Here is a 25,263-nt window from a genome sequence, read left to right on the forward strand (position 1 = left end):
TACTCTCACTGAGAAAAAAAGACAAAAGGCCAATTTCTGTGGGCAGAAATAGAACAAAGACAGGTGTCATTTTTGTTCTCTTATCTACTATTCTATCAGCTATTAGCCTTGTCAAGAAACTTAAAAGAATTGTTATCAAACACATATAATGAAATATATTATTCCTTGAGAGGTGGCAATTAAATTCATTTTTCAATTATAATAAAATATCATTCAAATACCTTAACTAATGATGCATTAATAATGGAGAAGAGAATTTGAACTATATCTACCTAAAACATCTATAAATGTCTAAATGTGATATTGAAAAAAATATATTGTGTGACTGGATTTAAAGATATAAAGAGGAAAAAAGACAAAGCAAGAAATAAAGTACTGAGTAGGTGCTAAAGGCAGCACTTCCTTTGTGATAATTACCAATCTTGGCAAATTAGAGACTTGAGTTTAATGACCATGTGACACCAGGAGAACTTAGGCCTCAATTAAAGCTGAGGCCCTACATGTCCTATACATTAGACTAGAAAGAGAGCACAATGTTAAACAGACACAGCAAGGACCATGGAGAACAGAGTAATTTAAATTTCCAAACTATAGTACACTATGATCTGTAGAATAATGTCCCCACCCAGGCCCTAAAAACCTCCATTTTCTCATGCTTCTAGTTACCTTATATAGCAGAAGGGCTGGAGCGATAGCACAGCGGGTAGGGCATTCGCCTTACAAGTGGCCAACATGGCCGACCCGAGTTCAATTCCTCTGCCCCTCTCGGAGAGCCCAGCAAGCTACCGAGAGTATTCGATATGCCAGACACAGTAACAACAAAGTCTCCAATGGAGACATTACTGGGCCCGCTCGAGCAAATCGATGATCAACGGGAGGGCCTTACCTTTTATATAGCAGAAGGAATAATGAAAATGTGGCTAAGGGATGGATATTGAAATGACACTATCCTCAAGTTCCATTACAAGGTTCCATAAAAGAAGATGAAAAGAAAGAGCTTCAGCATCAAAGAGAGACTTGGATATGCTCGGTTGCTGCCTTTAAATATAAAGGAAGGAACCAGAGAGTGCACATATCCTTTGATGCTGGAGCTGACAAAGAATAAATTCTCTGTATAAGGAACATAGTCCTAAGAACATTTTGATTTGAACATTTTTATTCAATGAATAGGAACAAAGAAAGAAAATCAACACCAGCATATGGGACTCTAGGATTTCTAGACAGTAAAATTATCAAATAAATATTATTGAAATAGGCCTAAAAGAAGTTAGTAGTGTAGCTTAAAAATTCTAGCAGGGGGGCTGGAGCGATAGCACAGTGGATAGGGCGTTTGCCTTGCACACGGCCGGCCAGGGTTCAATTCCCAGCATCCCATATGGTCCCCCTAGCATGGCCAGGAGTAACCCCTGAGCATCACTGGGTGTGACCCAAAAAGAAAAAAAATTCTAGCAGGGCTGGAGAGCCTCCATCCCTCTTAGAGCTTAAATATCTCCACCCCCCAAAAACTTAGAAACCAGAAAATTTCACCATGTGTGGCTATTGAGCAAGTACAAGTTGACTTAGCAAAAATATAAAGAATGCTCTGGTGAAAAATCAACTGTCAAAACCAACATTGATGAGAAGTTCCCAGAGCTTAAGAGTACATGCAACTTTGAAGACAAAGTTGGCAAAACCCTCCATGACATTGAAGCTTATGGTATCTTCAAAGATGTCACACCACTGGCCGAGCAAGTGAAAACAGAGATAGATAAATGGGACTATCTTAAACTAAGAAACTTCTACATCTCCAAAAAAACAGTGACCAAAATACAAAGACAATCTACAGGATGGGAAAGGATATTCGCCGAATACACATCTGACAAGGGGTTGATATCAAGGATACATAAAGTACTGGTTGAACTCCACAAGAAGAAAACATCCAACCCCATAAAAAAAAATGGGGCAATGAAATGAATAGAAACTTTCTCAAAGAAGAAATCAAAATAGCTAAGAGGCACATGGGAAAATGCTCCACATCATTAATCATAAGGAAGATGCAGATAAAAACCACAATGAGATATCATTTCACACCACAGAGACTGGCCCACATCCACAAGAACAAAAGCAACCGGTGCTGGCATGGATGTGGCAAGAAGGGGACCCTTCTTCACTGCTGGTGGGAATGCCGACTGGTTTAGCCCTTTTGGAAAACAGTATGGATGATTCTCAAGAAATTAGAAATTGAGCTCCCATTGAACCCAGCAATACCACTCCTGGGAATATATTCCAGAGAGGCAAAAATATATAGTCGCAGTGACATCTGCACTTGTTTGTTCATTGCAGCACTCTTTACAATAGCCAGAATCTGGAAAAAACCTGAGTGCCCAAGAACAGATGACTGGTTAAAGAAACTTTGGTACATCTACACAATGGAGTACTATGTAGCTGTTAGAAAAGATGAAGTCATGAATTTGACATAAAAGTGGTACCACATGGAAAGTATCATGCTAAGCGAAATGAGTCGGAAAGAGGGGGATAGACATAAAAAGATTGCATTCATCTGGGGAACATACAGTAACAAAATAGGAGATTAATACCCAAGAATAGCCGAGATCAGTACCAGGAGGATTACTCCATGGCTTTGAGGCCAGCCGGGCATTCTAGGGGAAAGGGCAGCTCAGATAGAGAAGGGAGCACCAAATAAAGGGTGTTTGGAGGATCCTCCCAGGAGGGGAGATACATGTTGAAAATAGACTATGGACTGAACATGATTGCCACTCAATGCCACTCTTGCAGACCACAACACCCCAAAGGAGAGAGAGAACAGAAGGGAATGCCCTGCCACAGAGGCAGGGTGGGATGGGGGGGGATGGGTGTGGGAGGGATACTGGGATCCATGGTGGTGAAAAATGGGCACTGGTGGAGGGATGGGTACTTGATCATCGTATAACTGAAACCCAAGCACAAAACTTTGTAAATCTACAACTGTACCTCATGGTATTTCACTAATAAAAATTTTTTAAAAAAAGAGTGCATGCACCCAGATCCAGGAGGCCTGAAGGATACCAGTTAAAAGAAATAAAATAAAAATGCTCTTAGACACGTCCTAACCAGAACGATGAAAACCATAGACAGAGACTAAAGCCGCAAGATCGAAGAAGAAATTTACTTACAAAGGACATCCTTAAAATTTACAGCAGACTTATCAAATAAACACTCAGGGCTCAAAGACAGCGGTGGGATACAGTGAAAAACCTCAGTGAAATGAACACTTCACCAAGAATACTTTACCCAGCCAGACTCTTACTGAGATTTGAAGGGACAATACATGACTTCACAGATAAACAAGAACTCAGATACTTTACAGATTTGAAACCATTGTTAAAAGAACTTAAAGGGCTACTTTTAAGAAAAGACAAGCCCCTCCAACAAACCAAACTCCTACAGAAAGATAGGGAAAAATACTCAAACAATTATCTCACAATGTCAAGGGGCTAAATGCACCAATTAAGAGGCAGAGAAGCAGGATAGATAAAAAATTGAACCCAACACTCTGCTGCCTTCAAGAAACACACCTGAACAGTCAGAGCAAACACACTTAAAGTCAAAGGTTGGGAAACAATTCTACAAGCAGACAACCCCCTCAAAAAAAGCCAAGGTGGCCATCCTAGTATCTGGCCACGTGCATGAATTGAAGAAGGTTATAAGAGACAGTGAAGGTAATATTTTATTGATCAAAGGATCTGTACATCAGGAAGAACTCACACTCCAAAATGTATATTCACCTAATGAGGGACAAGTAAGATACTTAAAACAACTGCTAATAGACTTGTAGAAAGACATTGATAGCAACACAATAGTACTTGGAAATTTCAATACTGCTCTGTCAACTCTTGATAGAACAACTAGACTAACGCTCACCAACAAAACTCTTTATTGAGGAAAAAAATGAAAGAGAGGGTTATTGTGTGTGTGACTGTGTCTGTGTGTGTGTGTGTGTGTGTGTGTGTGTGGCTTTTCATACCCCAAAAGCCGAATACACATTCTTCTCCAGTGCACATGGGACATTCTCCAAGACAGACCCCATGCTGGACCAGAAAACATATTTCCATAAAATTAAGAGGATAGAATTTATATCAACTATCTTTTCAGACCATGATGCATTGAAAATATAAGTTAATCAGACCAGAAAAGGAGAATCAAATCAAACATCTGAAAATTTTATAAAAGAGAGACATGGAAATTATTACTATACATATATTTGTATTTCCCAAAGGAGGTAGTAAAGGCGTTGAAAGCAGTGAGATACAGTATTAAAAGAAGTAGTTGCTGTATTTACTGAATTAAAAAAATTGATACTGAATATAAACATGCTATTCAATGTAAGGATAATAAATAAATAAATTGGATAATAGATAAAATCGGTATTTATGTAATGTGCCTTTTTAACACAATAAAACATGGTGAAAATGAAACTACAAAGAAGCACATTTAAGTAAAATGGTGATTTAGCAAAAACAGAAAGGCCTTCTTAAAAGTAGCCTTAGATAAAAAATAGATTCTCTGAAGTGGGCCACAAGATTACTTCTAAACTTAATGAAAAAGGCACAAGACAGTGAATCAACAATTTTCCAAAGAATGAAAGACAAAAAAACTGTTACATTAAAAAGCTATACTATGCTAAACCAATCTATGAGAAAAAGGATGTTTGTTTGTTTGCTTTTTGTATGCTTTTGGGCCATACCTTGAAGTGCTCAGGGCTTACTCCTGGCAGTAATCAGGGTACCATGTGGAAAAGCACCCTGATAAGGCTGCCATTTAATTTCTTTTAAGAAACTCCACAGTTATAAGAGAAAAGAGAAAAGAATAATATACTTATAATTCTAAGAGAAAAAAACAAATAAACAAGAACGACCCCCCCCAAAATGGTTGTTACCAGAAAAAAAATGGAAGGAGGTTGAGAAAAATGGGTGACATGGATCATTTTGGTAGTGTGATGGAACTTAACTTAGATGGTGTGTGTATTGAGTACATACATCAGTGTCAAGCTGTAATTACAAAATTCTGTAGCCTTGCAAAGCAGAAGAATTTGATGAAATGGAAAGAAAAAAATCTCACCCACAAATATTCTAAATTGATTTTGACAAAGATGAACAAGAAATTTGGCTCAGGAAAGAGAATCATTTTTAAAAGTGTCGTGGCAGCTACATGCAAAAAAAAGTGGACTCAGACCTCTAATGTCATGCACAAAAGTCGAATCAAAATGGATTAAAGACCTTTATATTAGACCTGAATCCATAAACTACATGGAAGAAAATGTAGGCAACCCTTCATGATATTGAAGCTAAATGTATCTTCAAAGATGAAATGCTGCTGATCAAGGAAGTGAAAGCAAAGATAAACAAATGGGACTACATTAAACTAAGAATCTTCTGAACCTCAAAAGAAACAGTGACCAAAATACAAAGACAGCTATGGATTGGGAAGTTACTCACTCCATACCCTTCTGATAAGGAGTTACAATCAAAGATATACATGGCACTGGTAGAACTTTACAAGAAAAAAAATCCAACCCTATCAAAAAATGGGGAGAAGAAATGAACAGAAATTTCCTCACTGAAGAGATTTGAATGGCCAAAAGGCACATGAAAAAATGCTCTTCATCACTAATCATCAGGGATATGCAAATCGAAACAACAATGATATATCATCTTAAACCACAGAAACTGGCACACACTGGCACAAAAGAACAAGAGCAACCAGTGCTAGCATGGATGTAGGGAAAAGGGACTCTCCATTTAGTGGAAATGTCTACTGGTTCAGCCTTCCTGGAAAACAATTATGAATATTCCTCAAAAAAAATAGAAATTGAGCTCCCACTTGACCTAGAAAAAGTCTGGAAATATACCCTGAAGTCTAGAACTATACCTGGGGGGGCCCAAAAACAAACAGCAGAAACACCACCTGCATTCCTATGTTCATTACAGCACTATTCACAATAGCCAGATTCTGGAAACTACCTGAGTGCCCAAGAACAGACGAATGAATAAAGAAACTATGAAACATCTACACAATGGAATACTACACAGCTGTTAAGAAAAATGAAGTCATGAAATTTGCCTATAAATGGATGGACATGGATAGTATCATGCTGAGTGAAATGAGTCAGAAGGAGAGATACAGATATAGAATAACTGTATTCATTTGTGGTCACGGTCCAGTCACGGTCCTCCTGTTGTTCATTGATTTGCTCTAGCGGGCCCAGTAATGTCTCCATTGGAGACTTTGTTGTTACTGTGTTTGGCATATCGAATACGTCATGGGTAGCTTGCCAGGCTCTGCTGTGCAGGTGAGATACTCTCGGTAGCTTGCCGAACTCTCCGAGAGGGGCGGAGGAATCAAACTCGGGTCGGCCATGTTGGCCACTTGTAAGGCAAACGCCCTACGCTGTGTTGTGGTATATTAAAAATACATAGTAAAAGACTAATATCTATGGACAGGGAAAACAGGGGCTAGCTGGATTGGTCAATGGTTGGAATAAACCACAAGTATGTGTGGGGTGGAAGATAGGTAAGATAGAGAAGTGACCAGTATGACAATAATAGCTGGGAATGATCATGCTGGACAAGAACTGAGTGTTCAAAGTAGATAATGAGATATTTCTGATAGCCTTTCAGTATCTGTATTGCAAAACACAATGCCCAAAAGGGGGGAGACAGAGACAGAGACAGAGAGACAGAGAAAGAAAGAAAGAGGGAGAGAGAGAGAAGTGGGAGGGAGAGAAGAGAAATGCCTGCCACAGAAGAAGGCAGGGGGCTGGGTGTGATGGGAGGGAAACTGGGGACGCTAGTGCTGGGAAATATACACTGGTGGAGGGATGGGTGTTGGGACACTGTATGGCTGAAACATAATTCTGAATAGCTTTTTAAGGGTCTATCTCACAGTGATTCAATAAATAAATAAATAAATAAAAGTGTCGTGAGGCTGAAGAACCAGTATGAGGGATAAGGCACTTGCCTTGCATGCATCAATGACACAGTATATGGGTCCCTAAGACAGAGCACAGAGCTGGGAATAGCCAGGCTGTGGCCTAACCCCAAATGCATAATATAAAATATGATGTGGAATAGGGCTGGAGCGATAGCACAGCGGGTAGGGCGTTTGTCTTGCACGCAGCCAACATGGCCGACCCGAGTTCGATTCCTCCGCCCCTCTCGGAGAGCCCGGCAAGCTACCGAGAGTATCTTGCCTGCATGGCAAAGCCTGGCAAGCTCCCCGTGACGTATTAGATATGCCAAACACAGTAACAACAAAGTCTACAATGGAGACGTTACTGAGCCCGCTTGAGAAAATCGATGAACAACGGGAGGACAGTGACAGTGACAGATGTGGAATAATTGGACATAATAAGTATGAATCTTTACATTAGTTTCTATTGTGGGTGGAAGCAGTGAGATAGTTATTAAGAGGCTCTTTGATAAAAAAAAAAAAGCTTAAGAGGCAAATAAATGAAATCACATTTCCTGGGTCAAGAAATTAAGAGTTGGGGAAAATAACAGACAAACCAAAAGTTTATGATGAAAACCTGGGGAATGAGTTTCTTTGCGGGAAAAGAATTTCCCCAGGAATCCAGCAGACCATACTCACTCAGCTCTGGATGGAGGGCAGGGATCTGGAATAAGCTCAGAAAAGGTCTGGGAGGTTCAGAGTATTCATCTCTGGCTGACTTTTAACCTTAGGCAAACAAGATGCAGGAGATAAGACAGAGTTGTTAATTTACCTGACCAACTTTGAGGGACTAGAGAACTCAACAAATACTGAGCCATTTTTGGACCCACTTGCTCAGAAAATCTGCCAAATTACTAAGGTAACATAACAGACATTTTCATGTTCATACATGACCTAGAATACAAACTTTATTAAAGTATTGTTGAAAAGACTAACTATGCAAATAAATTTATGCAGTGACAATAAACCTTAAGAAGTAGGAATAATCTTATTTTTAGTGTTATCACATTATAATATCAAGTCTTGACAACAACAAAAATTATTATGAACTTTACTAATAAATAACAAAGTAGGATCCATAAGATCCATACAGGGGAGAAATAATAAAACTATGCCTGAGGATGTTCTAACACTTCTTCAGGCGTAGGAATATACGAGGCCAGCTGTTTTAAGGAAACCCACACAAAGAAGTAAGGGAAGTGAGTGCAGCCAGGTGAATGATATGTACCAACTGTCTACTGTCCACTGTCCTCCCATTGTTCATTGTTTTGCTCGAGTGGGCCCAGTAACGTCTCATTGTGAGACTTCTTGTTACTGTATTTGGCATATTGAATACATCACGGGTAGCTTGCCAGGCTCTCCAAGAGGGGTGGAGGAATCGAACCCAGGTGGGTCGGGTCGGCAGCATGCAAGGCAAACACCTTACCTGCTGGGCTATCACTCCAGCCCATCTACCAACTAGAGAGTAGAAATACAAAGATAGAAATCATGAAATATTCTAAAACAAAGTCTTACTAAACGAAGCATTATATGCCTCATGTTTGTGTAAAGGACAGGATATTGTCTTTTAAAAATTTATAAAAGCAGAATAGTATTCCATTCAATGGTGTCTTCTTTATCCAGGCATCTATTGATAGACACTAAGGTAATTTCCAGCTCCTAGATGCTGTAATAATGCTGTAATAAATGCAGAATTGCATGCCTAAATTAGTGTTTTTATATTTTGCAGGTAAATATAGAGAAGTAAATTAACTTGATCACATGGATCTTGTTTTGTAAAATTTTAAAATTTTATTTGGGGGGACCGGAAAAATAGTATAGCAGGTAAGGCAGTTGGGTTTTATCCCCTATGGATTCCCAAGCCCCAGAAAGAATGATCCCTGAGCACAAAGCCAAAAGTAAGCCATGAGCACAGCTCAATGTGGCCCAAAACCAAAAATATAAAAATTTTTTAAAAATATTGTCATTAGTTGTTGGACTGGAGTGATAGCTCAGCAGGTAGGGCGTTTGCCTTGCACGAGGCCGACCGGGCCAACCAGGTTCAATTCCTCTGCCCCTCTCAGAGAGCCCGGCAAGCTACCGACAGTATCTCGCCTGCACAGCAAAGCCTGGTAAGCCACCTGTGATGTATTCAATATGCCAAACACAGTAACAACAAGTCTCACGATGGTGATGTACAGTGACAGTGCAGTCATTAGTTGTTGTGAGACCACACTTGGTAAATGCTAAGTGGCCTGGGGCTACTCTCCATGTTGCTCAGGAGCACAAGAGCCACACCTGCCAGTTATCAGGGGTCTAAGGATGCCAATAATTAAACCCAGGACTTTGGACATGCAAAGTATGCACTTTTGAAACATATTTCTGGTCCCTATTTCAAATTTTTTGAGTACCTTTAACTGCCTTCCATCATGACTAATTTATTTTTCTACTATCATAAGCATGCTAGTAGATGATCTACTGTCTGAGGGACAGGATTTTGGGCCATATCTGTCAGTGCTCAGGGCTTACTCCTAGCTCTGTGCAGTGCTGGTGGGGGGGGGGGGGGGCATGTGTAGTCACAGGGACTAAACACGGTTTGGCCATATGCCAGTCAAGCACTTTACCCTCTGGTCCCACCCTGTCATTTTAAAATTGGATTTCTTATATGTGGCTGTCATTGTTGTTGGGTTTTCTGAGTTCTTTATCACTTGATCACTTGATCACTTGACATCCCGTTACTTATCAATTTGCTCGAACGTGCGCCCGTAACATCTCCATTGGTCCCTGTTGAGTTCTTTATATATTTAGGATACTAAACCCTTATTGGCTATGTAATGTGCAAACATCTCTCATTCAATCAGATGACTTTCATTTTGATGCAAGTTTTCTCACCATATGGGAGTTGTTATTATTATTATTATTATTATTATTTTAATTTGCTTGTTTCATTGTTTATTTTATTTTTTTGGCTTGTTTTCGAATCATGCTTGGTGGTGTTCAGAGACTACTCCTGCTTTGGTGTTTAAGTACTTCTTGGGAAACCATGCAGTACCAGGAATTAAGTCCAATGCCTCACATGTGCAAATGCATGAGCTGTACCATTGAGCCACATTCCCTGCCCAGAAGTCTTTGATTTTGATATTTGCATTGTTTACATTTGCTTTTGTAACTGAGTCCCCAAATACATCTCTCCGGATGACCTCAAGAAGTACATTGCCTATATTTTCTTTGTATTATATGATTTCATATCTTGCATACAAGTCTTTGACCCACTTAAAAATTTTAAATTTTAATGTATAGTATTACATTTGTTGAAAATTGTATTGTATGGTATTAAGCAGTGGTCTCCCAGCATCATTTAATCAAGAGAATTTCCTTGCTCCATTGTATGCTTTTGGTTCTGATGTCCTAAACAGTTGTTGAGGTATGTGTGGCTTTATTTCTGGGATTCCAATTCTATTTCATGGTTGTGTGTGTGACATTTTAATTTTAAAGCAAAGTGTTTAACCATCACTGCTTTTGTATAGTTTTGAGTTGGAGTGTGTGAAAATTCCATTTTTGTTCTTTTTTTCCTAAAAATAATTCCGTAATTCGTCATCTTTTGTATTTCCAAATAGATCTCGTGAATTTTTGTTCTACTTCTGTGAAAAAATGTCACAGGTAGAGATTTTGACAAAGAAGACATTTAATCTCTTATTGCCTTAAGCACCATAGCAGGTTTGGTTTTTGTTTGTTTGTTCATTTGTTTTTGTATTTCCTTGTTTGGAGGTCACAGATGGCAGTGCTCAGGGCTTACTCCTGGCTCTGCACTCAGGGATCACTACTGGCAAGCTCTGGGGCCTTTATGAAGTTCCAGGAGTTGAAATTAGGTCATATGTGTGCAAGGCAAATGCCCTACCCATTATGCTATCACTCCAGCCTAGCAACACTTACTTGTTCATATTTAATCTAAAGTCTTTGTAATTCATTTTGATGTGATTATAGATGGGATTTCTTGGTCTAATTTTTATTTCTGCTAGTTTGTTGTTCCTATGTAGCAATACAATAGATTTGTGTATGCTGATCTTGCATCCTTCAATTTTTTTATGTTAACATACAGATTTTTGTCTGTTAATCTTGTAGCCTTCTGATTTTTATGTTTATTATTTCTTGTAGCTTTTCATTGTAACTTTCTTTGTTGTGTCACTTGCAAGTAGGAAGAGTTTTACTTCTTTTTCAATATGGATGCATTTTATAATTATTTTGTCTACTTGCTCTATCAAGGAGGGTGTTAACAGATGATTCTTATTTTCTCCAGTCCTGTGGAGCTTGTGAATGCAAATCCCATTGGAATCAAATCCAACTGATTCTAAGATCCAGCGCTGAGGCATCAGTCAATAATGTGTTACCAATTGTGTATGCAAGTTTTGTAGAGAAATACTGGTGACTTGGAGTGGGCTTTGGAGGGAGCTGTCTACCTTCACCATTCTTACATCTCTGCGAGGATCATAGTCAGCTTTAGATAGGTGCCAAGTTATAAATCTGACCAACAGTTTCTGGAGTGTTCAGGTGGAAGTCTTTCAAAAAAGATGTTTGACTGGCTCAGTGCTGAGTTGGAGCGCCATGTACTTTTCCCACAAATAACTGATTATTGCTATATTTTGTAGGCCTTATGAATGCAAGCTTCATTGATTTTCAGCTATAGATGTTTGGGGACTGATTTCTCAAATTTGGGGTCCTAAATGTGAACCCCAGTACTTCACTTGTCAGAGAAAATTTTGAATCTGGGGTTTCCATTCCATTCAATATGTTGAATTGTGTGTGGTAAGGGTTATGATGAATGTATATATCAGAATTTTAAAACCAGTTGTAATGTGGGTATTTTCTCATTTGTCCAATGTGTAGTAACTTGCTCAGCTTCTGTCTGAATTTCCTTCAGAGGTAATAGCTTTATACATAGCTGTACATGTGGCACCTTAGGAATCTTAGAAGATTCAGAATCTTTTTAAGTCAATCCTATTTCCTCTCAGTATTTTTTACTAAGTTTTTTACATCTGTTCATCTAGCTTCCTAATCAAATCAAACTATAACCAATATGAGGGCAAGGAGTGTACTTTCATATTTACGGCTCTACAGTGTCAAATTAGAGCCATGTACATAATCAATAAATGAATAAAAATATATACCTAGTGGAATTAGGAAATCTAGCAATTATTTATTTAAATAGGGGTTCCCTCCAAGCTTCCAATTATAATGTAGAACAATAAATTAGCAAGATAAACTTGGAGTGAATGAATCAGGGCCATGATGTTATTAAAGACTTTCTACTTTGAAGGAAACCATTAAAGAATTTATGAAAGCAAAGGAGTCGAGTGATCAGAGAAAGCACTGATCACTGCCAGGTGTGGCCCCCCCCCAAAAAAAAAATAACAAAAAAGTGCTCTGTTCCACCTCTCATAACTCAGGGAAAATAGGAAGAAACAGATGAAGAGACATTCTTCCCCAGAAATCAAGTTCTCTCCATGCCTACATTTAACTCTATTTTTTTGAGGGCAGTAAATTGAGCTACACCCTACTCAGCACTGTGGTCAGGAATCACTCCTGGAAGTACTCAGGAGACCAAATGTGGTGCCAGTCGGGTGTGAGGCAAGTGCTCTCTTTCTGTCCCCATCACTTTTAAATATTTTTCACAAGTCATTTCAATGTCCTGAAAAGGTAAATTGGGATAATCTCCTTCCTGTAAATTGACGAATGGGGAAGTGAGATTGCACTGAAGAAGTCTCTTAAGCCTCAGAGCCTAAGGTCGAAGTCCTGAGCTGTTCACACTTCCCACAGCACTGTGGTCTCTAGCAAAGACTCAGATTCACTTTGCAGCTGAAGACCAGATGGTATGCAAATAATCTACAAAGGACCAAACTTCAGCTGGTGTGCGTGCACACACACACACACACACACACACACACACACACACACACACACACACTTTCGCACAATGCAGCACTTTACTTTTTTCATATTCAGGTGTTTATCCTAAGTAATGTTTTCTAAAATCACTAAGGGATAGAGTTGCATGGCCCAGAGTCTCTCTGCATGTTGTAAGATATGTGTGCATGGGAAGTTTGAGGGTTCATCTTTATTAAGGGTTAACCTCCATTTTGTGTAGCTAAGCAATCCACAGGGGACCTAAACCTCACCAGCCTTGTAGCTCCTGCCAGTTTATACTCTATAACTCACAGAGTCAAAAGTAAGATTCTGCCATGAATCCCCCAAAGAGCTCTCCTGTTAAGCTCTTTCCCTATCTCCTAGGGTCTTCTCTTTGCACATCCTTTAGAAAATATCCCAATGTAGCTCAACAAAATCCCAAGTATTTTTTTCTTTCTAGTGAGCAAGTAATACAGCCTGATTCAGGGAATCCCAAAGCACTACAGACACAGAATTTAATAAAAGGCAAGTGTACCAGGTTCTGCCCTGCTGTTTTCTCCTGGCCTAAACTTGCTCATCCGTTCCATTGAAGTATGCTATGTGCCTCCTTTGGGACCTGTGGTAATAAACTCTCTATTTCAATTCCTCTGTTGGCTTAGTTTGAACTGTGACTTGGACATGGTCTCTACTTAATAAATGTTCAGTTAACAAAAATAACGATAAGAATGTCAATATGTTCCTCCAGGAGCAAAATCTCTTAAAAGAAAAAATAACCAAAACCATCTCCAAATGGCTGGCCTTGAAAATTCAATCATTAAGGGTAATTGCGGATTCACTACCAGGATCTCACCATTCTACAAAGAAGTGATCGTCGATGTCAAGAGAGGGGTTCGGCATGGTGATACCATTTCACCGAAACTCTTCAGTGCCATCCTCGAGAACATCATGCGACGACTGGAATGGGAAGGAATGGGAGTGAAGATAGATGGTCGGCAACTACACTACCTCCGCTTTGCTGATGACATTGTTTTAATAACACCAAACATCAGCCAAGCGGCACAAATGCTGGCGACTTTGACCGTGAGTGTGGAAAGGTAGGACTACAGCTGAATCTTACTAAGACAATGTTTATGAGAAACAGGCTTGTTCCTGATGCCCCATTTGCTCTCAACGGAATGACAATCTCCGAATGCAACAGCTATGTGTACCTAGGTCGAGAAGTCAACATGACAAATGACCTGGTACCTGAGCTGCGCAGGAGGAAGAGAGCGGCTTGGAACGTCGAAGAAATAGCTAAGAGGATGAAGAACCTCTGGCTCTGGGTACATCTCTTTGATTCCACTGTTCTTCCTGCATTAACATATGCCTCAGAGACCTGGGCCCTACGCAAACAGGATGAGAACGCTATTCAGGTCTCCCAAAGAAGAATTGAAAGAGCTATGCTTGGAATATCACATTTCACTCAAATGAGAGAAAGAATCCGGAGTTCCAACATCCATCGACAATCAAGAATCAGGCACGCTGCCTCATTTGCCAAGGTGTCAAAAATCAGATGGGCTGGTCACGTAATGAGATTTAAAGATGACCACTGGACTAGAGCTGTTACCGACTGGATTCCACGGGATGTCAAAAGACCGCGTGGCCGCCTACCTACCAGATGGTCAGACTTCTTCGTGAAGATCATGAACGATCGGTTTGAGGCTCTTCATGTTCCCAGAGCGAACAGATGCCATTGGGCTACACTAGCATGCGACAGGGACAAATGGAGACGTTACTGGCGCCCACTCGAGCAAATTGACGACTAACGGGAAGTTAAGTGATTAAGTGATTAAGGGCAATTGCAAGATTTCACTTCATGAATTTGTTTTCATTATATTCTGTGAATTGCTATTTACTATGTGTCTAAGATTTTACTTACTTTGTGCAGATATGAAGCGTACACATCTACTTATTTAGATATGTCTATAATTGGACAAGGAAATGAAATTATGTATATAAGTGGAAATACATATATCATATCTGTACATTATGGTAGAAGAAGCAAAATAATTTTATTTTCTCATAGAATTACATAGTTTTAGGGAAAAATAGTCAGTAACTAAGTAAAGAAAATAAATGAAATGAAATGAGATGGGTCACTTTGCTCTACATCACTAATCATAAGGGAGATGCAAATCAAAACAACAATGATTATATCATCACACATCACAGAGAGTGGCACACATCAAAAAGAACAACAACAACCAGTGCTGGCACAGATGTGGGAAGAAAGGGACTCTCATTGTTGGTGGGAATGCCGACTGGTCCAGCCTTTCTGGAAAACAATGTGGGCATTCCTTAAAAAACAAAAACAAAAAAACTAGAAATTGAGGGCTGGTGCGATAGTGCAGCGGGTAGAGTTTTTCCTTGCACATGGCCAACCCAGGTTCAATCTCCGGCATTCCATATGGCCCCCTAAGCACCACCATGAGTAATTCCTGAGTGCAGAGCCAGAAGTAACCTCTGAACATCGCTGGGTGTGACCCAAAAAGAAAAAAAAAACTAGAAATTGAGCTTCCATATGACCAAGCAATACCACTTCTGGGAATATATCCCAGAGGTGCAAAAAAGAACAGTAGAGATGACTCTGAACCTGTATGTTCATTGCAGCACTGTTCACAATAGCCAAAATCTGGAAACAACCCAAGTGCCCAAGAACAGACGACTGGTTAAAGAAACTAGGGTACATATACACAATGGAATACTATGCAGTTTTTAGAAAAGATCAAGTCATGAAATTTGCTTTTAAGTGGATGGACATGGAGATTATCATGCTAAGTGAAATGAGTCAGAAAGAGAGGGACAGACATAGAATGACTACATTTATTTGTGGAATATAATATGACATAATATGAGACTAACAATCTAGGACAGTAGAGACAAGGGCCAAGAAGATTGCTCCACAGTTGAAAGCTGCCTCCTGAGCTGGGGAAGGCAACTGGAATAGGGAAGGGATCACTAAGTCAATGATGGTTGGAGGAATTGTTCAGGATGGGAGATATGTGCTGAAAGTAGACAAAGGGTCAAACATGATAGCCTCTCAGTATCTGTATGGAAAAGCATAATGCCCTTAAGTAGAGGCGGGGGGGAATTTTCTGCCATAGAAGCAGGGAGAGGGATGGGATGTGCGAGAGGGATACTGGGGACATTGGTGGTGGAAAATGTACAATGGTGGAGGGATGGGTGTTTGATCATTGTAAGACTGAAATTAAAACATCAAAGCTTTGTAACTGTATCTCATGGTGACTCTAAAAATAAAATAGTAGAAAAAGAAATGATATTAGGGCAGAGGCTAAAGTGATAGTACAGAGATAGGATGCTTTTTCTGCATGCAGTTGACCCAGGCTTGATCCCCGGCACCAAATATGATTCCCCAAGCACAAAAGGAGTGATCCCTGACTGCAGAGCCAGGAGTAACCCCTGAGCACCGCCAGATGTGTGCACCCACCCCCCCCCCTTGCAAAAAAGGGCAGATAATTACAGTCTCTGAGATAGAAGGCAGTTTGATGTTCTTAAGAAATGAGGAAAGGGGACAAAATTAGGCCACTAACTATACAGTGAACTTTATGTGATATCCACAGAATTTCATTTCCAACCAAAGTGATAACTTGTAGTTGACACATTTGACTTGAATATGGTTTTATTTATTTGTTTGGAAATTTACATCTGATTGTGCTCAGGTTCTACTCCAAACCCTGAACTCAGAGGTTACTTTGGTGGTATGGGGGATTGGACTCAGGGGCCTCCTGTATGCAAAGCATGTGCTCCTCTCCATCCTCCTAAATGCTTTGCTTTTAACTTATTATACAGTTTAGATTTTTACCTTTTAAGATACACATAATATGGTTATTATAATTAAATCCTTCTTCAAGCCAAAGGATTGGTTATAATTGCTTCTTATACTGTGCTAATGAATTGAGACTCTGAAGTATTTTGTTGAATATGTATCCACTGTAGAGCATATTCAAAGCTGTACTCTTGAATAAATACATATTAATGATTTAATTTCTAAGAAATAAATATGTCTTTCTTGTATGTATAGAAAATAGCTCCACAACCTTTTAGAAAATGAAAAGTAGCTTCTCTGCAAACACTATGATTGTAAAATAATGAATACTGAGGCAGGCTTCTCGTAAATTTTATTTTTTTTTGAGTAAAATAATCTTTGCAATTTTATCAATTGCCTTTGACTCTTTGGGGTATAATTTAGGTAAATGGTCAGCAATAAAGTATGTACTGGAATGCCTGAAACACGAGACTCTGGTTTTTCTACACTAGCCCTCATGCATAAGACACACATGCATGCACGTGTGCGTGCACACATACACACAAACCACACAAACACACACAAACTAGCAATAGTAACAGCGTCTACCACCAATTCAAACCCAAATCAGGTAATGGAGCCCTTTTCTAGACCTGGCAAAGTAACATATTTTGTGAAAATTGAAGAAAGGGACTTGGTAAATGGAAAGACATTGAATTTGAAGATAAATATTTGCTCACAAATTTATTCATATTCATTTGACTTAGTACTCATCCGTACTCATCAATACACTGGCTCGGCTCTTCACACGATACCTGTCTGAATGCAAGGTTCCATCCCAATGGAAAACCAGCAGGACTGTACTACTATACAAGAAGGGAGACATCCACGACATTGGCAACTATCGCCCAATCTGCCTATTCTCTGTCATCTACAAACTGTTCACTAGAGTCATCCTGAATAGGATTAGCAGAACACTAGATGAAGGACAACCATGTGAACAAGCTGGATTCGGAAAAGGATTCAGTACCATCGACCATATCCACACGATTGCTAAGCTCATTGAGGTTTCTCAGGAGTTCAAGATGCCGCTCTGTCTAATGTTCATTGATTTAAAGAAGGCCTTTGATTCTGTTGAGATGGAAGCAGTCATAGAAGCCCTTGTCAATCAGGGCGTACAAACTCAATACATCAGGAACCTTCGTGAGCTCTATTATGGATTCACTATTAGGATCTCACCATTCTACAAAGAAGTAATCATCCATGTCAAGAGAGGGGTTCGGCAGGGTGATACCATTTCACCAGAATTCTTCAGTGTCACCCTTGAGAACATCATGTGACGACTGGAATGGGAAAGCATGGGAGTAAAGATAGATGGTCGGCAACTACACCACCTCCGCTTTGCTGATGACATCGTTCTAATAACACCAAACATCAGCCAAGCGGCACAAATGCTGACTGACTTCGACCATGAATGTGGAAAGGTCGGACTACAGCTGAATCTTACGAAGACAATGTTTATGAGAAACAGCCTTGTTCCTGACGCTCCATTCGCTCTTAATGGAACCACCATCTCCGAATGCAACAGTTATATATACCTAGGTCGAGAAATCAACATGATGAATGACCTGGCACCTGAGTTGCGCAGGAGAAAGAGCGACTTGGAATGCCTTCAAGAGCGTTGAAGAAATAACTAAGAGGACAAAGAACCTCCAGCTACGAGCACATCTCTTTGATTCCACTGTTCTTCCTGCATTAACATATGCCTCAGAGACCTGGGCCCTACAAAAACAGGATGAGAACGCTATTCGGGTCTCTCAAAGAGGAATCGAAAGAGCTATGCTTGGAATATCATGATTCACTCAAATGAGAGATAGAATCCGGAGTTCTGATCTTTGTCAACGCTCAAGAATCAGGGACGCTGTCTCATTTGCCAAGGCATCAAAAATCAGATGGGCTGGACACGTAATAAGGTTTACAGACAACCACTGGACTAGAGCCATTACTGATTGGATTCCACGGGATGTCAAAAGATCGCGTGGACGCCCACCTACAAGATGGTCAGACTTCTTCGTCAAGATCCTGAATGATCGGTATGAGGCTCTGCATGTTCCTAGAATGAACAGATGCCACTGGGCTACGCTAGCACGCAACTGGGATGAATGGAGACATTACTGGCACCCGCTCGAGTAAATCGATGAATAACGGGGATTAGGTGATTAAGTGAAGTGACTTAGTAAGGAATTAATTTACAATTTATAAAAAATATTTTTGGGGAAGACCCTTAGTCCGTTGGTCCTTTGCAAGGGGCAGGTGGTAGTGGTCTAAGAAAGATGGCATTCATCTGGGTAACATAAAGTAACAAAATAAGAGACTAACACCTGAGAACAGCTGTGATAAATACCAGGTTGTTCACTCCATGGCTTAGAGGCCAGCCGCACACTCCAGGGGTAAAGTCAGCTCAGATAGAAAAGGGAGCACCAAATAAAGGCTGCTAGAAAGATCTGCCCAGGATGGGAGATACCTGCTGAAAGTAATCTATGGACCGAACATGATTGCCACCCAATGTCTCTTCTGCTGACCACGGCACCCAAAAGGAGAGATAGAACAAAAGGGAGTGCCCTGATACAGAGGCAGGGTGGGATAGGGGCTGAGGGGGGTGGGAGGGATACTGGGATTGGTGGGGGTGGAGAATGGGCACCGGTGGTGGGATGGGTACTCAATCATTGCATAACTGAAACCCAAGCACAACAACTTTTAAGTCTACAACTGTACCTCATGGTGTTTCACTAATAAAAAAAAAAAGAGACAATGCAAAGAAAGGGTGAGTGTGTAGTGTCCAACTTTGCATGCCAGAGACCCAGGCTCCATCCTCAGTGTGTCGGTCCCACAGCATCACCAGGAGTAATCCCTGAGCATAAAGCCAGAAGTAGTTTCTGAATACCACTGGGTGTGACCCATAAAATAAGCAAAATAAATCAATTGAATAAAATATCTCGCTGTGTGTTTGGCTCCAAGCTAGGAGCTCAGTATAACTGGTAGCTGAAGTTGACACACTCTGACCCGATAGATCTTTATTTATTAATTATTTAATTGAATCACCATGAGATACATAGTTACAAGGTTGTTTATGATTGGATTTCAGTCATACAATATTCCAACAACCTTCCCTTCACCAGTATACATTGATATCTTATTCACTACCTTATTCTCATAAGGTAATTTCAACTGATTGGTTATTTTAGCTAAGTTTCATATATTGGATTGGTGTATTAATTTGTTTGAGAAATGTCTCTACAATTTGTCAATGTTTGTCAGTAGTTGGTAATATTGACATAATTCTATAAGCTTGACACTTACAATCTTAAATTTCTTTTTTTTTAATGTAGGAGTACTGCTATTTATTCAGCCACTGATTAGGCTGATTGAATTGTGCATGAACTCCACAACAATCTTAAATTTCTTAAAACCAGTTTAGTTATCTTAATTAGTGACAAGAATCTAGGAGGAAACAAGTTATTTGAAATCTTAATAAATTTGGCACTAAATAACAGTATCATAGATACTTTTTTCAGGTTCCAACTGAAAGTACAGAGTGAAGAAATATAGTTAGTCCAGGGAGTGAAAATAAATGAATATATCTTTCAAAATATTATTTTCATCTATCTCTCTAAAATCTAACTTAATCATGCATGTTTCCGTCATTAGATCTTATAAAGGTGACATAAATGCAGATCTTTATTAAAGTATAGCTTAAGATAAAATTAGGGGAAATATTTTTTTTAGGTGAAGGTAACTTAGTGTCATATTATTTGCAAGATAAACAGCAACTCCCCACCAGAATTATTTGGCAAATATCCATGAGCTCCAGTATCAGGGGAGGCGATGGCTTTGCCCACAAAGGACTCACACTTACACTGAGGAAGAAGGTTGAGAAATAGGGCCAAAACTCATCTGGTTTCCTAGGTTCATGAGGAGACAGCTCCAATGCAGCATTTTCAAGGCACAGATATATTTTTGGATAAAAGGATTTTAGATGTGGAACTCTGATCTCTGAGTGAAGGAGAGGCAGACATCAACAGGTAAAGCTCATCTGTTTGCTGGTGAACACTACAATTTTTTTCTGCAACGAGTCTGTTCTTTATAAATGAAGCCTGGGGTAGAGGTCCCTAGAATAATACATCAGTTATCAGTTTATGAATGAAAAGCAATCTATCGAGTTAATTAACTATTCAGCTGATTTAACCAGCTGCTGGCAATAATCAACAGTTCTTATCAAAAAAACAGGGATTTGGATTAACTAGTTAATAAATTCATTGTCCACTTAATTTACTAAGGGAATTAGCAAATCCTCTTAGGTAAGACCCGAGTCACTTCATGTCCTACCTTGCTTTTTATTTTCTTTCTGCTAGTGGAAGTGACAAAACTTTTGATTATCCCTTGAAATTTTGTATTTTTATTTTACTTTCTGACAAGCTGCTTCTCTGTCCCATAGGTTTGCTTTGTGTATGTCCTGGGGGAATGGAATACTTTTCAATTAGAAAAAAGAGATTTTGAGTTTTGAACAGATATTAAAATGATAGTGAAGTCTAAATAATTTTCCGGTTCTTCATAATGTGTTGTTGCTGAACATCTCCTGTGAAAGGGAGCAGATGAAAAGAGCTATACAATAAAAAGAACACTAACTGTCCTGAAAATTTTGCAGGAAAGGAGGGGATGGTAGAGAAAGTAATGGAAAGGAGAGATGAAGAGCCAGTGGAAGAAAGTACTGAGCATTTACTGAACCTCACTCTGGACTATACTTGTGCCAAAATAAGCTTGAAGACAAATTGTTTACTTTGAGCTAGAGCTCTCAAGTCAGATAATTATATAAGCAGAGTAAATATGGAAGGAACATGTTATGAGAACCTAGAACTCTAGATTCTTCAATATTAGAATTTCAGTTTTCTCACTTCTGCTGAAGAGGTAAAGAAAGTGTTAGTGGCTACAAGTAAGGGTGGGGAAGTTAGTAATACTGAAAGGAAATAAAAATGTGTGAAAGCGAGTAAAGGAGACATGCAGTCGGGCTGTCGGAGTTTGTGACCCTAAAAAAGAAAGTCTGCACATTATCAATTAAAAAGCCTCACTTGCCCTACAATTACACTGAATAAGAGAATGCTTTGTGAATCTTTTTCCCTCTTCTCATCACTATGAGATAATGCAAAGTGTCTTATGTACACAGTCCCAGGAGAGACAATGCTGGAGTTTAGGAGCTAGAGAGGCAAACTGAATCTAAATCTCATTACTACCTTCTGACTGACGTCTCTATGTCTTCATCATAAAAGTAAGGATAGTATTACCTACTACACAGGGTTATTGTGATGACTAAGTGAGTTATTTACTTTTTTTTAATAATCATGCCTAGATGAAGAAATGAAGCAAGAGCAGCAAGTTCCAGAATTCAGGCTACATTTTTTCAGAACCAAAACCCTTTTTTCATCTGTGCCCTGCAGGAGTTGGAGAGAAGTTTTCTCTTTGTCACTTCCCCACGATCCCTTCTATGAAATCGTCAGCTGGTAGGCATTCACTGGGCATCAGGACTGCTGGTCAACAGAGATCTCAGGTTAGTTCTGGAAGCCATTTGGAAAGTTGAAACTGGTGCTCCTGGGAATGCATATGAAGAATGGATACAGGATACTGGATCATTCTTTAAGTGAAACTAACGTTTTGCCAAAGGCTAATAGCATAATGAGATGGCATAAAGAACTTAATGATCCCTTTAGTTATATACTCACACACTGCAGAGTGAGACAAACTATCTCACTGCAGAGTGAGATAGCCGACCAACCAAACTATCACAACAACACACTCGAATTCATTGTTGCCAATGTATCCATCAAAGTAATGGCAATTTCTTGGTAAAATCAAATATCACAGTGGCACCTTTGAATACTCTGTTCTTTCTCAGTATTAGCATTTATAAACTCTTAAAAACACGCTTAGCAAAATGTTAAGCTCTTCTTCAATTTTGTATTTTATAGGCAAGAAACTGCTTTACAGAAGTTAAGAGATATCTTCAAAGTTTGACTTAGAGAGCAGGACTTGAGAGCATTTTTTTTCTCTTAGGGTTCTTTGGTTACTTTGATAGCTATCTGATTACTGTGCAAAGATAGGGTTTCCTATCTCTTCTTGCTTACGTGAAGCAATCTAGTCCTTTCATAATGTTTTAAGGTGGTGAGGATACAGGTCAAAAGGATCAAGAATAGCAGAATGATTTCACTTTAGACCTTATCCAAAAGCAGTGTTTGGGGTCAATTTCTCTAACTGCCCTAGACATTGAGGCGGGCATATGAAGAGAACCACCATGGAACTGAGGAGACTTGGAGTTTCTTATTTCACTAACAAGAACCTGAGGTAACTTATTTCAATTGGTTGATGACTTGAAGTGCCTTAAGCCCCCTTATTCTGAATGTTCCCCCTCCCCACCTTACACCAGCTTTAGATAAAATCTTTTGGGTGCCCAGATTCTACTATTTAAAACTAAACAGAAAGCTCTCCTGCTTCTGGGTTACACAGCCATGGGTACTTACTTCAGAGTAAAAAATCTTAAACTTCATAGGTATATTTCTCTAGCTAGTACCAAGAATATGAAAGCAGAAATAATTAGAAATAATTAGTACCTCTTGAGGTACTAATATACTGAAAGAAGAGGAACGCGTAAAAGACATGATAGGGGCCATTTCCCTAAAGATGAGCAGCACTTAAAGAAGGTTGTTGGACCCAGAAATTTCATTCTTTCTGTCCTATCTGATTGTTCAAAAACCTCTGGAATGTACCCACATTCTTTAGATCTTTCTTTCCTTTGTGCTCCAGTGCTCCAGTGTTTCATTGCTACCACATTACATTTGTGAAGGAGGGGCTGGAGTAATAGCACAGTGGGTAGGGCATTTGCCTTGCACACAGCTGACCTGAGTTCGGTTTCCAGCATACCATATGGTCCCCCGAGCACTGCCAGGACTAGTTCCTGAGTGCATGAGCCAGGAGTAACCTCAGTGCATGGCCGGGCGGGACCCAAAAAGAAAAAAAAATCCACACATTTGTGAAAGAAATATAATCGCTGATTCTTCATCTCTTTCTTTTTCTTTTTTCTTTTCTTCTTCCTTCCCTTTGCAATCTTCTTTTTCTTACTTTGGTTTCTTTCTATGACGTGAAGATAGAGGTAGGAGGAAAGATTTAAGTGGTCACAAATTCTTATTGAAAATTATTTTTCTTTTTCATTTCAGACTTTTAAAAGACACTCTTCTATGCATTTGTTACTCTTCTAACGAATTTCCAAATACCTGAGTGGAGAATGAAAACAAGTCACCATCAGTTCATGATCTATGTAAGAAGGAACAGTTTGCAGTTCACATCTTTTATTTCTGCTGTTCTAGGAAAGCTAAGGCATGGTAATTCCATCCTGTGTAAACCAAACAACAGTAGTGGAATTTATGCTTAGGGGATTCTCTTCCATCCAACAGCTAAATATTTTCCTTTTTATAGTATTTTTAATTTTCTACATCTTAATTGTTTCTGGAAACATCCTCATTGTTCTGTTAGTTTTTGTCAACCATCATCTCCACATCCCCATGTATTTCTTTCTGGTGAATTTATCTTTTCTGGAGATCTGGTATACATCTAATGTTGTCCCTAAGATGTTGCTGATTGTCATAGCTGAACAGAGGACTATCTCTATGGCTGGTTGCCTGGCACAATTCTACATTTTTGGATCCCTGGCTGCAACCGAGTGTCTCTTGCTGGCTGTGATGTCCTATGACCGATATCTTGCCATCTGCCAGCCTCTTCACTATTCTATCCTAATGACTGACTCCCTATGCATTAGGCTGGCTGCCAGTTCTTGGCTCTGCTGCTTCCTCCTGACAGCAATAACTATGGTCCTACTGTCTAGACTAGCCTTTCACGGACCTAATGAGATTGATCACTTCTTCTGTGACTTTACCCCTCTGGTCCGTCTCTCCTGTACAGACACGTCACTGACTGAGACCATTGCCTTTGCTACCTCTTCTGCAGTGACTCTTGTCCCATTTCTCCTCATCACAGTCTCCTACTCATGTATTCTTGCTACTATCCTAAGAATTCCATCTGGAACAGGCCGGCAGAAAGCCTTCTCCACATGCTCTTCCCATCTTACTGTGGTCACAGTGTTTTATGGGACATTGATTGCCACGTATCTTGTGCCCTCAGCCAATTCTTCTCAACTCTTACGCAAAGGGTTCTCCCTGCTTTACACCATCCTCACACCCATGTTCAACCCCATCATCTATAGTCTAAGAAACAGGGACATCCACGAAGCCCTAAAGAAGTGCCTGAGCAAGAAGCCAGGCTTTCTGGGATGAACAGAAAGAAAAAGAGCTGCACTTGTTTAAGGACAGAAGAACTGAATCAAGTCATTTAAATTCTACATCAAGGGCAACTACTTAAACCAAGAGCCACAATGCCAAATGACCAAATCTCTCTGAGTGTATGTGCACACCGTTGCATTCTGTCAGTCTTGGGTGAACTGTTTTTCCAAGGAAGGTGTAAGCAGATCAGAAATCTACGCCAGTAGACTT

The 25,263-nt window shown here is 39.6% G+C and overlaps 1 protein-coding gene across 1 annotated transcript; it reads left to right on the forward strand.

The window, feature by feature from the left end:
* Positions 1-24,096: 24,096 nt before the first annotated feature.
* LOC130031437 (olfactory receptor 11A1-like) lies at positions 24,097-25,047 on the forward strand. The gene has a single exon (XM_056122785.1). The coding sequence runs from the start codon at positions 24,097-24,099 to the stop codon at positions 25,045-25,047; it is 951 nt and encodes a 316-aa protein (XP_055978760.1).
* The last annotated feature ends 216 nt before the right edge of the window (positions 25,048-25,263 follow it).

Source organism: Sorex fumeus, unplaced genomic scaffold (genome assembly GCF_029834395.1).
Source record: "Sorex fumeus unplaced genomic scaffold, SorFum_2.1 ptg000047l, whole genome shotgun sequence".
In the NCBI taxonomy this organism is placed as follows: Eukaryota; Metazoa; Chordata; class Mammalia; order Eulipotyphla; family Soricidae; genus Sorex; species Sorex fumeus.

What these genes read in the sequence shown, in the direction of transcription:
- LOC130031437 (XM_056122785.1), top strand. Translation starts at nt 24,097, where the DNA reads ATGGTAATTCCATCCTGTGTAAACCAAACAACAGTAGTGGAATTTATG.